Raw genomic sequence first — 15845 nt, 5'->3', positions numbered from 1 at the left:
TTTCCATGTTTCTTAAGCTTTCAGTTCTGTTTTTTTCCATTTATTTCTTCAGCAGTTGCTGGTTAATGGATCTTGAGTTGTAAAGACAAAAGGTATCTGGCTGTCTGCCACGGGACTTGCTGATCTTGTCTCTAGTCGTTCAAGTGGTGCAAACAAATAGTATATAAAATGTTCGAACTCCCATAGAAGTCTAATTCTGAAGTGCTCTCAAAAGGGAGCAAACATGGTCTCATAGCATCGCTCAAGAGGATTTCATTGTTTTATCAAGTGTTTTTCTTCCTTAGCATCATGAGCATGGCTAAGCAGTGCAATTGGCAAACGGCAATTGCCATTTTAGTGGCTCATATTGAGTTTTATTCTGTTTTATTTTTATTTTCAGGCCCAGGTAGAATCTGTAAACCTTTTTTCATATCCTCTGCTGATACTTCTGCAAAGGAAATTAAACATTAGATTTCTGGTGAACACAAAGAAAGATATTTGGAAAAATGTTAGCAACTGACATTTCTGGGACATATTTGACTACCATATTTTGAAGAATTTCTAAAAGTTAACAGTTCTACGGCACCTTTGAATACCATATCCTTCCACCTATGGATGGAACAACTTGGGGGGGGGGTATCCCTTTAACTGGAGCTGATACTATTAAATTCATATTGGTAACTGAAACCATAATCAAAGTACTGTTTACAAAAATCAGTTAACAAATGAGCAAGGTTCAAGCTTTTAAATGATGGGTCAGGGCTGTACGTTTTTTGCACATAGCACCGTTGCTACAGAAGTTGCAGCACAAGTTTCACCCCGTGACACTTTGAGCGAAAGATGGGAGAAACTTCCGTTTCAATTTAATAAATTTAACCTTCGATTTGATTGGATGTATAAAACAGCCGTTTAATTTTGTTTAAAACTCTTATTATGAAAATGGTGGCAGGCTGCGTTATTTATCGCATTCTTCGGATCACAGCGACAGCATCACAGAGTGAAGTGAACTTCATAAGCAGAGTACAATGTGTGTGCATTAACATGACATCTGCATCTTTGCCATTTTTTGTTATAAAAGCAGTTTTTCATAAAAGACCCTTTCCCATCCACTGTAAATAGTTTTGTCTGCGTTCACCCCTCGTCACACTGTTAACTAGTTGTTTACGTTGCCTACAGCAAAATGAAGGTATTTCACATCAATGACGACAGACTATTAAAACATGATCTTGATGATATTGTAGCGCACAGAAATGAGAAATTCATGATTGTTTCTGCACCTAGTTATAGAGTGCTGACGGTAGTTTCGATAGCCCCCGAAAGACGATGGGCAGATAGGGTTACTGTTGTTCAGCCTGTTGCGGCAGCTCTTTTATTCATTGTTCTGAGTTCTGAGGAAACAAAAGTGTACGTAGAAGCTCTGTCGTTTTTCAGACGCTTCAGTATTTTTATTATTAATTTAAAACATATTGTAGATATAATAGATGGACAACGCATTCATGCACAAGACTGACAGCTATCATGCTAATCAGAATGAATGGCAGGGAAACATCATATCAAGTTATTCCTTCTAATAATAATAATAATTCAGCAGTTGATTTTGACATTTATTATTTGGATTTGTGGCTGTTGTTGTCAATTTTAATTTTTAAATGATTCAGATTGATCGATTAATGTGATATTCATTTGAATAACAACAACTTATATAATAACTTTATTCTGCATATGTTTTCTTAATTATTTATTTTAGTAATGTATACAGTATGTGATGCTTAGAGAGTGGCTATATAGTGTATACCGAATGTTTATATATATATATATATATATATATATATATATATATATATATATATATATATATATATATATAGAAACTGCATTTATATACTGTATATCCTCATTGGAGGCTGAGCCCCCCTAATATTGAAAACCTAGAATCGCCCCTGGTTGAAAGTGATTTAATATGTTATGCTTACTTCCACAAACCATGCCACTGATTTTGTGGGTTTAATCACATCGGCACCTGTTTATGTAGATCAATATTTTCTTTAGACTGAAATCAGTCATCCATTCTCTCTACAGTTGGACAGTGTGCAGTTGCTAAACATCACGCCACCAATCCCATCTGGAAGTCCTCGCTTTGGAGGAGCATTGAACATCTCCCTCATCATCACTCCTGATATTGCTAATGGAGAGATTGGTTTTACCAGTAATCAGACAGTTGTTGCGCTGGAACCAGAAGATGCAAACTCCTCTTTGGTATGTCATGCTCTCACGGACTGTGTTGTGTTCGATTGCTAAATAGAGTCATTTAAGTTGAAAATGAAATGGATTTATAGTAAAAATTAGTGATGATCTCTGGTTTCTAGATTACGCTTTACCTGAGAAGAGATGGGACTGATGGTAAGGCAGTGGTTTTCTGGAGTCTGCGGCCAACTGGTGAGAACAGAGATGATGTCACTGAGGGCGACATTTCACCTTTTACTGGATCAGTGAATTTCCTCTCAGGACAAAGTGAAGCAGTGATCAACCTCACTGTGAAGGCTGATGACGTCCCAGAGATTAATGAGACGGTCATTCTTACTTTAGACAGGTACGGTTAACTTATGATAAACTTATAACTAATATTATTTCATTTAGGTGCTCCGTGTTCATGCATTAATACCAAAATATCAAATCAAGTTGCATTTTTATTTAAAAGAAGTATAGTCAATATATAGAATTACACTCTGAAGTTAGGCCTAATTATGGTAAAAAGACCATGTTGTTTTTTTCATCTGAAAAATCTGAGAATAAATGTTTTGGAACATGCTTCCTCCCTCACCTTGCAGAGTTGAGACTGCTCGCTTTGTAGTATACTTTGGGTAAGTGTATACTAGATAGACTGCCTTATTGTGTGCTGTGAATCACCTCTTAATGTGGAAAAGCATCCACTCTGAACTTTCAAGGCTTTGTCTTCATGTTTTCGATGGGGTTGTCTTTATCTTGGTGTGTGAAATGAATAGCAAGAGTGTGTTTGTATATGTTGAGGGTTACTGCACTTGGAAACAGGAAAACGTACTTGTACAACGCTTGTACTCATTTAGCACCTAATTTACAAAGTTCCTTTATACTTTCCTGTAAAAACTTCAGTGTTTGTATGCATGCAGCACATCTTGTGAATGCGTTTGTTTGGAACACTTCTGCCTGGAAGGACATTTTACCAATTATCTGGAGCTTTCAGTGCTAGCCCAGGCCAAGCCAAGATTGGTTAACACACAGGAACCCCTGCTGAGAAGGGAGGATAGTGGGTTGCTCTGAAACATGACTTGTCAAATCTGCGTAACCAAGAGGCCTTAAGGCCAAGCTTATATAAGACGCTCTCAAATTCCATTGTTACCACAGTCATTCACATTCAAAATATAAATCTGGCATTCTGAAAATCATTGTGTGTTTTTTAGTATGCATTTTATGTGCCGTATAATTTTACCCATAATACTTTAAACGTACATTTATTGTACATTATTACACAACAGTTAACGGTTTAAGGGATAGGAATATTTGATATGATTTAATTGACATTTTATTTGAAACACATAAGATTTGTTAATCAATGTTTTTTCCTTTCTGTATGGACATTGATTTTGTAGAATAATAGAAGAATAGGAATTTCATGAGACAATTTTCACTGATATCACCATACAGGATAAATGTGGATAACCAAGTCCTCAAGCCTGGTTTCACCAGCCGAGAAATTGTCATTCTGGAAAATGACGACCCTGGAGGAGTCTTCGAGTTTTCCAAAGTCACTAATGGAGCCTGGTTTATCAATGTAAGACAAATATCTAAAGAGTCAAAAAAAAGTTTTTATTTATGAAAAAAGTGGTTAGCTGATGCAATCCAGGATCCCAAAAACATTATGTGTATTTTGTATGTAGTAATGATATTATGCTGTTTGGAAAGCACATGCCTTTTGATGTTGTTCTTCCATGACAAAAAGTTGTTTTTAGGTTAATTATGTTTATTTTATATGTTAATCAATAATTTGATGTTCATACCTACTAACTAGATTCAACAAAATTTGCCTTTTTCAACATTGACTATGTTTACATGCACCCTCATAATGCAATTATAATAGATTTTTTGGCAATATTGCGATTACACTTTACTTCATGTAAATGCAATTATTCCATCTAAATAATGCGATTAAGCTCATAATGGCAGTAAGCGTAATCAAAGTTACATATGTGGCGTACGTCGGTTGTAATCACAATATGATGGGATGGAAACACCTTAATCGTATTTAACGCCTTTAACCAGTTGACGGCATACACCAACGTTGCAGGGGCATTTGCCATCATACGTCTATATTGATCACGGTGCTGAGTAACCAAAATACGTCCAAATAACGGTATTTGATGCGAATATATTAAAACGATAGCTAGTAACACACACAAACTGTACCTGAGATCATCGTTTGTGCTGTGAATTATGGAAATAATCACATTATCAGTGCGCATGTAAATGTAGTCAATGTGATTACATTGAATCTGCACAAATACAGTTGTTACATGTTCGTTAACATGTTCATGTGTTGACTGTGCAGGAAGGGGAGACCGTTGAATTAACGGTGATCAGAGGGCAGGGCAAGCTTCTGAACCAGCTGGTAAGATACACTGTGATCCCATCTGGAAATACTCAGTTTTATGGGGCTACAGGAATCCTTGAGTTCCTTCCAGGAGAGAGGGAAGTGATGGTGGCCCTAGTAGCCAAACCTGATGGGATTCCAGAGGTAAGAACCCTGTTTGTACTGCAGTTTGCATACCAAAACCCTGTATTTACTAAATCAAAGTCTGATCTACTCCGCGGTTCCCTTAAATGTGACAGATTATAAAGTTGAAATGATTTAATCACTTGACATATAATTAACATTAATGCATCGAAAAACGCAAGTTTTATTAAGAAAGTCGGATTTTTCGTTTTTAGCTAGATGAGACATTTTCAGTGGTTCTTAGTAGCCACAGCACACCAGCAAGTCGCCTTGGCAACCGGAGACAGGTCAACATTACCGTGCGTAAGAGTGATGACCCATTTGGGGTTATTGAATTCATTGGGGATGGCCTAGACTTCACCATCAATGAAAGTAAAGCCATGGAGCCTCATTCAGGTAAAGTAGTCTTGCAGGCTACAGCTTTGGGTCGCTTTATTGTCATCTGTTGTATTGCACTGTTGGTCAGTCTAAAAGAACCTCCCAAATCTATCTTTAATAGCATCATACCCCATTGGGAGGAGTAGGGGTACGTTTGGAAAAGTATCAGTGTTTTGGATCCTCAAGCCCCTTGATTCAGGAGATGTCAGCCCAGTGCAGGGTGAGATAATCTTTGCTGAAGGGGAGAACCTTAAGAACTTGACCATATTCTCTTTGCCAGATGAGGTAAAAAGGAGTTCCTTGAGTAGAGACTACAGTTTATTATGAATAATTATAATATGTATACAAGACAAGTTGATTCTTTGTTTGATGCAGATCCCAGAGAAGGCTGAACATTTCACCATCACCCTTCTGAATACGACGGGTGGAGCAAGACTAGGAGACTTTATAAGTGCAAGCCTAAATATTAAAGGGAATGATGATCCAGTATACTTTGCTGGTATGTTTGGGGAATTATTTTAATGTTGCCATTCCAAATGGTAAAACAGTAACTTGCCATTCAAGTTCATTGGCATGTTATTATGAAATGTTAGCATGTACAAGAAAGACTGACTGTACACTCACTTGTGCAGGTTTTTTATTAGACCAGGGGTCTCCAACCTTTTTGTAAGCGAGGGCTACCAACATATGTAAAATCCTCTAGAGGGCTACTTGTTGAATAACATACTTTCAAACTTTAAACATGCGATGCCTTATTTTTACGCTCACAGAACCAAAATCAGTTTTTCAGATATTTTTGCACTTGAATATATTAAAGCTTATAACACTTGCTAATGATAAACTTTTATAACGATGTAGCACTTGGCTGATCGGTATAGTCACAGATTTGTCAACTGTAGACCACTGTGTTAGACCAATGTTTCGGCAAAAAGTCTTTGTCAAGGAGTGTTAGCATGTATCATTGTGCTCACATGTCAGTATACAAAATAGCATTTTAATTACATTTGTTATGCACCCTTTAGAGCCTGTGGTTCAAAGAGTACGTGAAGGGGGCGTGGTCAATTTCACCATCCTGCGGGCTGGACTGGCTAATTTTATCACCACAGTGAACTATCGTTTTGAGTATGGTGACGCGTCACCGCAAGACTTCATTCCACTGAGTAATGACTCTACCTTGGTCTTTGATTTTGGCGAGTGGATGAAGAACATTTCAGTTGCTGTGATAGAAGATGACATACCCGAGACAGATGAACCATTCTACATAGTTCTTTTCAACGCCACAGGTTTGTCACATTCTTTGCAGTCTGCTTGGATGTCGATTTTCAATGCATTTTATGTCGCAAACCTGCATTGACTTTGCAATGCATTATTTAACTGCATTGGCCATCCTTTGAAATGTCTATATTGGCCTATTAGCTTCATTAAAATCCCACTCTAATAGACAAATACTGGTCTTCAACTCTGTTATGTAGAGCCAATAAACCCACCTCATTAAACATTTGTTTTGATTCCCACAGAGCTCTGTTTATTGGCCTTGACTCTCAATAGCCCTCTCTAATCCCCCTATTGTGGAACACACACATTTGTCAAAAGGGCTGGATCACTGTAGAAAGTTAATTACAGAACTATCCTGTACCTCAGAAAGCAAACCCACCCAAGAGCATTTCCTTTGGTGGTTTTACAGTGAGGGATTGTATCACTGTATTTATAGAATGATACTGTAGGCTTTTGCAAGCACAAACTGATTGCTGGGGTTAGCTTGTAACTCATAATTTTGAATGACATTTAGCATAACTGCTAAAATGTTTGGATTTTAAACAAATGTTACGTGTTTCCTAAATTTGAACACGCCTGTACTATTGATAGAGGTGATGAAGACTGATTAAAGTACATGTATCGTGAATCTGTCAAACTGAAGTGTCATTAATCTAACAACATACAGTAGCAACTGTACAAGTGATGCTATGACTGTATTCAGTGTTTATGTGGGTGTGTGCACTATGACAGGTGATGCAGTAGTGTATGGTCAAGACACTGCTACAGTGGTTATTGAAGCCAGTGATGATGCCAATGGAATATTCTCTTTGGATTCTACACAGAAGTCAGTGGAAGAGGGAAGAACTAATATCTTCTAGTGAGTCCCAAATTCTCAATAACCTCTAATGGAACACTTGAACAAGACATGGATGTTATTGGTTACTTGATTTATACAAAACAGTATATAAATATTGTTCATTACAACATACAGCAATTGAATGTTTTCTTTTGTTTTATCGCCAGTGTTCTTAGAGAAAGGGGACAGTTTGGTAATGTTACCATATACTGGCAGCTGTTTACCAATGACACCCCCCTTGAACCTAGGCAAGAATTTCTGAACACATCTGGCTCCATAGTATTTCGCACGAAAGAGAAGTCAAAACCTATTGTTCTTGAAGCCATCCCTGACAAGCTTCCAGAATTCAATGAGTTCTATGAGCTCAGACTTACTAATATCTCAGGTAAAGGCAATGACATTGCAAATTTTATTCGTGTATTGCGATTGTTTTTGTTGTGTTTCTTCATGTAAGCCTATGTCTTTTGCAGGTGGATATCCTGGTGACGGTGGAAAACTGGCATTGAAAGACTTGAATGCATCAGTTCTCATTCCTTTCAATGACGATCCATTTGGAGTTTTTGCTATTGACCCTAATAGTCTGGAGAGGGAAGTGTCAGAAGACGTCTTATCTGTCGATGACATGACGGATGTCACCTCCTTTACCATACTTCGCCAACAAGGCACCTTCGGAGATGTGCGTGTGGCCTGGGAAATTCTGTCAGGAGCTTTCCCAGATGGTTTACCACCCATGGAAGACCTGATATTGATGGCCTTGTTCCCTCAGGCCGTAGAGCTAAGACCACACGCCAGGAGGCACCATGCAGGCACTGATGCACTTTTCTTCTCTGGACTTCCTGGAGCTTACGGGTCCATTAGTCCAGATATCCATTTGCAGAATCCTCAGACCTTGGCTAACTTCACTTTTTCAGTTTGGCTGATGCCCATGCCCAATACTAATGGGTTTATTGTTTCTAAAGGTAGTGGGAATGGAGCTATTTATTATGGACTTCAGGTTCAAACCAATGAGTCCCATGTTAGTGCTTTGCTTCATTACACAACCACTGGACCTAATAGCACACAGGTGGCAAAAGCTACTGCTGCTAAATTTGTAGAGGATAATTCATGGTTTCATATCATCGTTGCTGTAGAGGATGGAATTATTGAGTTTTATCTGGATGGGATCCCAATGCCTGGGGGCATTAAAAGTCTAAAGGGATATGCCATTATTAACGGTGAGTAAAAATAGTTTTTAACTTAAAATGTCAAGTATGTAAATTAAATAACTGTAGTAATTTTGCAAAGTATATCAGTATTGTTCCGTATGATAATAAGCCTATGTCTGGGTGCTTCAAAGATGAATTTATAAAAATGTGATATTCTCATTTCATTGTTTGTTCCTCTAACACTAGTGACATTACAGACTAAAACTTTCCTAACATTTTATCAATTTTCTTCACACATTCCATGACTTGTTTAATATATAAAAATGTGATATAAAAGTTTGACTTAAATTATCAGAATGCTTTTAATGCAAAAGCTACAGTGAATGTCAGTAATGACATAATTTCTATAGAGTTATATAGAGGGTATGCATGAGACATCACACGAAAGTCTAGCGAGTCACGCCCACCGAGTGGCAGAAAGACTTAAACTCAAATCAGGTACAAAATAAAATCAGGAAACGCAATTTAATTTCAGTGTAAATCGTCAAGATCCGTGGCATCGAGACCAACTGCTTTTAATTTCAGCAAATAATTTTCTCATGTTGAGAGCATGTACAGCCACTCAATGGGGCGTTTTCACATGGGAAAGTGACATCAATGCATACCTCAGATTGTAATAAGTTCCCATTTTTGTGTCAATCTGCATATATATTGCATATATACATATATTTTCTTTATGCATCTCTACAGGCATCTGTTCTGGCCTTATCTATACATTTTTGTGCACAGCTGGTAGAAAACAAAGGGACAGATTTACTAAACAGGGCAGATGGGAGTGGATATTTCTGCAGGTGGTTTATTAAGATAAAAAGAAAAACACAGGCTCAATGTCCCATTCCCATTATGACCAACGCAATCTACTAAGACTATTGTAAATTAGCACAGGATTTAAGACATGCTTTTTTGGGGCGTTAAATAAATCCGCAAATAACAATGACAAGTGCAAACCTTAACAAATTGCATTGTGTGATTTTTTTTAAAAACTCTCCTCCCATAAAGTTTGCGTCTGAAGAGGAAACTCCTACAAATGTATATGCAGTAAGGTCAGTCTTTTTTTAGCGCTAATCGTGTCTTTAGGCCGTTTTACTGTTAGTAAATCTGTCCCAAAGTGTCATGGCAACCGTACCTTTTTCAGAACTAAGGCTATTTCACTCACTTGCAAGCGCTAATATTTTCTAATCAGTGCATAATAAATCCAGTTTCAGCATCCTGGATTTTCTTCTTCTTTTAAATTAGGCTTAATTGCTAAAATTTTTTAATTATAAATTTAGAAATCGCCTCTGCCATATTGAATATATTTAAAATGCATGCTAATTCCTCATGCTTGCTTAAGCAAAGCAATGAGAGATGGTTCCTCACCCCATTCTTGTGGTCCACATCTGGTAAGAGACAGTTGTAAGAGACCCTTGCCATTGTTTAGGATTTCACAGGACGACATGCATGAGCAAACATTTGGTCGCTGCTGTACATTGTTAGCAACATTAAAGACGGCCGACATTCTGTAATCGAAAACAATGAAGCCCCCTGCTAGGACTTTCTTGACATCTCTTTTGCTGCCTTCAATCAAGTGAATATATGCAAACCGAAAGAATATCTGAGATTGCACCCAATTGTTAGCCTGACTGGTAGTTATACCCTGTGTTGAAAGGTCTTGTTTGGGCTATGTGAAGCGTATAACAATTTGTACAGTTGTGTGCCTTTGAATGTCTCTCTGGTGGTCAGGAGGTTACTGCTTTAAGTTGGTGTAACCAATGAGGATGAACTCTTCCCCTTTTCCCCTAATTTCACTTCTGTCCAATTATAGACTGTTGACATGGCACCCTTTCTCTTTGCCACCTGCTCACGATAGTTCAGAGAAAATGTAGTGTTGTAGTATGGCTCATCTTTTTCAGGCCTGCATATGGCTTACTTTTACATTTACTTTTGTATTTGGAAGACGCCTTTATCCAAAGCAACTTGACAGTGGCATGTGTGTTCCCTAAAAACCGAACCTGCAACCATTTGCCCTGCTAACTTAAGTTAGTAAAGACTTTGTTAAACTAGTCCATATGTGACAACACTGGTTCAAGCATAATTTTATGAAGCAGCAAGAATAATCTTTGTGCGAAATAAAACAAAATGAATGACTTCATTGAACAATGTTCACTCTTCAATGTCAGTCTTCAATGTGCGTCCAGATGTGTCAACACTAATCAGTGTAATTTCCAGAACCGTGGACCAATCAGAAGACCCCAGATGTGCGTTGCAATCTTTTGTTTACACTAGAAACTTGGCATTGTTCTTATTTACAATATTGCATCACATCTCAAAAGCATTCTACAGTGTATGCTTTTTAAACCTTTCCTGAGCAATGCATCTCAAGCTTTTGGATGCAAAGACTTGTTTGTATGAACTGCCCCTCAGAGTTTTGGTGGTGGGCTCTAAGTAACCCCCTAGTATCCACAATAAATGCAAGCAATCACCAAGAACAAAAAACACTTAGAAAACATGTGTAACTACAGCACGTAGCATTGCCATGGCAACCAACCAGCACACCCAAGCATTGTAGCAAAACTTTGGGCAAATTTCAACTCCCAACTTATTGGTTCACAGTTAACCAGCTTAGCACTTTAACCATCAAGCCACCTATCCTTACATCTTAATGTGACTTCTTTTATGCAGATGCTGCTCCCATTAGGATCGGTTCCAACCCAGATGGTGAACAGCGCTTCACAGGTCTTATACAAGACCTTCGGCTGTACACCAGCCGGCTCAGCCGCTCACAGATTCACGAGCTCCACAGCCAACCTGCCAAGACCGATCTCCGCAACGTGTCTGGATACCTAACTTACAGACAGGAAGAGAAACAGAAGTCGTTTGTGGTTGAGGTACGAGACGATCAGGAAGAGGAGGGAGAGGAGGTGTTTTACCTGCAGCTGGTGGCCGTTCAAGGGGGTGCCCGTTTGTCGATGCCCAGACCTTCTGCTGTCCTCAGAGTAATGAAGAGTGATAACGCCAATGGGCTTTTTGCCTTCACCGGGATATGTATACCCGATGTAAGTCATAAATAATTCCTAGATATAATTGTCCTGTTGTTGTGAAGTGATGTTTGTAGTGCTTTTAAAGATCCAATATGCCATTTTTTGAAGGATCTATTGACAGAAATTAGGGCTGTAACGGTTCAAATTACTCACGGTTCTGTTGGTGTCACAGTTTTGGGTCGCGGTTCGGTTCGGTATGTGCTATCTTCAGGGAATAGGGACCATTGACCAATAAAAATAAGAACAAATAATTAAGCTACAAGTAACAGCACCATTACACAACAAAGCAAATCTATTGTATGTATACCTTTTAAGTTATAGAAATAGATTAAAGTAATTAAATATAACATTACATTGCATATGTAACAGTTAAATAAAGATGAATCATAATTGAAGTTACAGAAGCCATTTAGTCACACAAGCAGTGAGTGGTTTCCTTGACTTTTAACAGACAGCAGGAATATGCTGCTGTCGCTTTTAGAGGAATGCAACAGATCCAGTACACCGAGACTGTACACATTTGTTGTTTTTCGTCTATTTCGTCCGTTCACTTAAGAGATAACCTACTATGTTTGTTAAGATACTCGACAAGAGGGGCATGTTGACCTACTTCATGTGTGAATTTGTCCGTTTACGTTCAAGACTTCAAAGACAACTCAATATTTGCGTCATGTCTGAGACTCAGCTTTCCTTGTGCGCACTTCCGATCTTCTCTTCTGTTCACGTGTTGTTCGTGGCAGCATAAATTACTGTTCATATTACAGCATACGTCAATCCTATTGAAAATCGTCTACGTTATTTGATTTGTTGTAGGTATTAAATGTGTATCCATCGACAAACATACATTTGCTGTCTATCATTTTTAACGCACCACATAAATGCGCCGTCAGATTTAAGATGAACCAAGCGACCGTTACAGCCCTAACATAAATGCTATATAATATGCATGACTTTAGATGTGTATAAAGACCTTACCTAATGAAGTGGTATGTTTTTATTATCTTAGAATGATCTCTTCTGTCTACACACACCGCGGGTCCCCTTGCATGGAATGTTTCCACAGTAGCCTTTAACAGACAAACAGAGTGCGTTTCCTAAATACGTAATCGCTTCTGCAAAGAAGCAAAAACATGACAACATCCTAGTGCTGTGTCAGCCACCGTAGTGCATTGAAAGGGAGCGGGAGGTGTGGAGTGACCCGTTGGTTGCAATTCGCAATATCATCGCTTGATGCTACTTAATTTCATACGCTGAACCTTTAATCCACACATAACAAAACGCTTATCTTGTACTGTTCATCGTCTGTTTTCTTAATCCACATTTGAAGAATTTTGACAATACAAACATGCAATAATAAATAATATTGCCCAATTATTTGCCAAATATTTGTGTGCTATAAATCCCATCAATTGTGTCTGGGTCCTTATCACCAGGCTGGGGTTATTTTGCTATTACAACAAGCTGGATGTACACTTCCGTATTCAATACATTTTAGCTTTCTTCAAAACGTTCAATAAAATTAAATTTTCCTTGAGATATCCGATGAAAAATCATTTGCAGTCTTTTGTCATTACGACCTAATAATGTTACTTTAAAAGGGCCCAAGTGGCTGCTTCCTCATTTATGATTTAGCTCCCCCGATCACATGTAACATGACCCTTAGTTGTGAGAGCATGTCTCAATGTATATTTAATTTGTCTTCACGCCTGGGTTGACGGCAGGTGTGCGTTCTTCTCTTCAAAGAGATTGGATGTACGGTATCTCCAATGGCTCGTTCGATTAATATGACAGATGGTTAGTGAATTCCTTTAGAGAGAAGACCGCTCAATTATTCACAGTAGTGACACTGTGGCATGTGCTTTCGCTCATACTGTCCACAAATTGAAACATGATCAAGCAGTAAAAGGCAAGGGATATTGTGAGGCTTATTTCTGTAGTTGATGGTAATGCTTGCACCATAGCACCGAATGGTCCTGTAACAGTATAATAACAATTAATCCTTCATCTGTTCTTTTATTTTTAAAGTTATGCATTTTACAGCTGTGTCAATACTACAAAATGTGTAAAAGTTTGTTAAAAATGATTAGAAATATGAATTTTGTACATTTACACTTGGATTAAAGATCAGGTAACACACAGCAAATCTCATATTAATATTGAGTGCCTATACAGTAGTATTGCATACGTCTTATCTACGAAGAGTGTTTAGTTTGATCAAATTTATAAAAGAGAGATACAGCTGGACGACTATTTCCGGAAAAACACGAGCTGCTGGAGGCAGGCAGAACTACAGCACGAGCACACAACACATCATCGCATTAATCCCTTCGTGTTTTGCACATTATGCACGTACACCTATTGCCAACAAAGAAACAAACATATGACTTAGTTTGACTGCAGTTCATGTCCGGCATCTTTAAGCACTGGGACCGCACCATCTGTCAGTTTCAAAAGATCTCCAAATCCAGTGTTATATTCACCGTGCATATAACATCCATCACTGAAATGCCCTGAACAAACCCACATAAACTTCACGATTGCAATAGTAACGAACTGTAGCTGCAGGCACACAGCACAGACAATCTTGACACAGCGCAGACAATCTTGATGCCAAGCGGGTGTCGCTAGTCAGTTGGCACGTAGGTGGACTCTTTCTTTCGCCTTGCCGTGCTTTCCCAGGAGAATTGCCCAATTAAAGGAATAGTAGTTCCAGACTTTAAAAAACTTTCAGAAAGTGCCGAGGGAGTGTATCAAACACAAACACGGAGTCATATGTCCAACTCGTTTTTTAACACGAAGCCTGCATGTTCAACATTGTAATGAACTCAGAATGCATGACATAGCATTTTATCCAGCCTTTAACTTGACCTTATACCCTTTCTCCCCTCTTATCAGATATCTGAGGAGGGCTCCACAATCTCCTGTGTAGTGGAGCGCACACGGGGAGCTTTGGACCACGTCTATGTAAACTACACCATCACTCAAGTTGATTCTCCTGCAGAGTTGTCAAATGTCTCCGACTTTGCCAATTCTACAGGCACCATCCATTTCCTGCCAGGCCAGCGCTCTGAGGTAACAGGGTTGATCTTTCAGTTATTATTAGGATTTTTTATCGCGGTCATGATCAGCATTTTTCACCTTATGTTTTTCTTATAATATCAAGAGATTAAATGACCATACATCGCACCAATGACAATAACTATATAGATAAAGTTAAAGATGTTCAATCTAAATTTAAAGAGAATAGCACTCCCACCACAACTATAACAATACAGAGGAATAAAAATCATTGGGATCACTTTAAGAGCGATAAAACATTGAGAGCCAATCAAAATACATTTGAATTCAAAGGGAATTCAAAATGTGAAACTGCGTTGCGTGGTCTTAGAATAAACATAACGGTAGTGTTGTGGATGTTAATAAAGGTACTCTTATAGTTATCTGTATAGTTAATGTTCTTGTCATGAATGGGTCTTAAGACTTACCGTACACATGAATTCAAAAGTAAATTATGCCATACTGCTGGAAATGAGATTGATGCTTAATTGGTAGGATGGGAATACCAGGAAATAAATGGAGGTGAAAATGGAGAACCAAAAACCAGAAAATGCTGGATACAAATATTACAATAATTTTGTTTACAACCATTATGGTTCAGTAAGCTAATGTGAACCATTGTCATATTTGCCATTGTGCGGCAAACTCATAGTCCCGCCCCAAAATCACACAGGTTGAGCCAGTGATGGTGTGTGGACTGGTGGGGAAAGCCCAAACAGAGAAATGTTTCAATAGTGACACATATAGTATTTATACAAGCGTAGTATTTTGACATTTTTAGGGAAATTATCTTACAAATTACTTACAGAATATGCGAGTAGTTGACGAATGCGCAATAAAAAAAATTCTGAAGATAAAATACTTTACTATATAAAATATATTTATATAAGGTCAAGGTGTCACTAAATTATCTTATTTTGAGCATTTTTACTAAAATGTCGTATGGCAAGAATTAAGAAAAAAATATCTTAATAACTTACACAGATAGTATGAGAGAGATATATATATTCATCATTAGACTCTTATTTTCATGAAGTGTTATTTATTTTATTATGAAATTGTGAAATTACTTTTTCCCCCTTGTTTCCAATAAATATGAGACAAAATTTTCCATCATCCTTTCAAAACTGCTGAACATTATTCTATTTTAAGATGAGTGATGACAATAACTCCCCTACTGCAATACCCAAACTGCTTTTTAAGTTAATATGAGATAAAAACATATGTGTGGTTATTTAATGTGTGTCACACCATAGGACATTATGTCACATCAAAGTACTGAAATGGTAGTTTTTGCATTATAAATTAGAGGTATTACACTTTTCAAAATTTATCTTTGACAATGT

The 15845-nt window shown here is 37.9% G+C and overlaps 1 protein-coding gene across 1 annotated transcript in view; it reads left to right on the top strand.

Moving 5' to 3' along the window:
- Positions 1 to 15845, top strand: part of adgrv1 (adhesion G protein-coupled receptor V1) — a 110556-nt gene that overhangs the window by 20384 nt on the left and 74327 nt on the right. The window contains exons 10-22 of the mRNA XM_079450460.1: positions 2059 to 2235; positions 2346 to 2569; positions 3661 to 3787; positions 4562 to 4747; positions 4942 to 5122; positions 5226 to 5389; positions 5480 to 5603; positions 6127 to 6387; positions 7112 to 7238; positions 7385 to 7602; positions 7688 to 8431; positions 11084 to 11457; positions 14338 to 14514. Of these exons, the coding sequence (XP_079306586.1) occupies positions 2059 to 2235; positions 2346 to 2569; positions 3661 to 3787; positions 4562 to 4747; positions 4942 to 5122; positions 5226 to 5389; positions 5480 to 5603; positions 6127 to 6387; positions 7112 to 7238; positions 7385 to 7602; positions 7688 to 8431; positions 11084 to 11457; positions 14338 to 14514 (3084 nt within the window). The remainder of the gene's footprint in view (positions 1 to 2058; positions 2236 to 2345; positions 2570 to 3660; positions 3788 to 4561; positions 4748 to 4941; positions 5123 to 5225; positions 5390 to 5479; positions 5604 to 6126; positions 6388 to 7111; positions 7239 to 7384; positions 7603 to 7687; positions 8432 to 11083; positions 11458 to 14337; positions 14515 to 15845) is intronic.

This window comes from Barbatula barbatula (assembly GCF_947034865.1).
Source record: "Barbatula barbatula genome assembly, chromosome: 2".
NCBI classification, from domain to species: Eukaryota; Metazoa; Chordata; class Actinopteri; order Cypriniformes; family Nemacheilidae; genus Barbatula; species Barbatula barbatula.
Note: the sequence above shows the minus strand (reverse complement) of the source record. Positions and strands in the feature narration are given on the sequence as shown.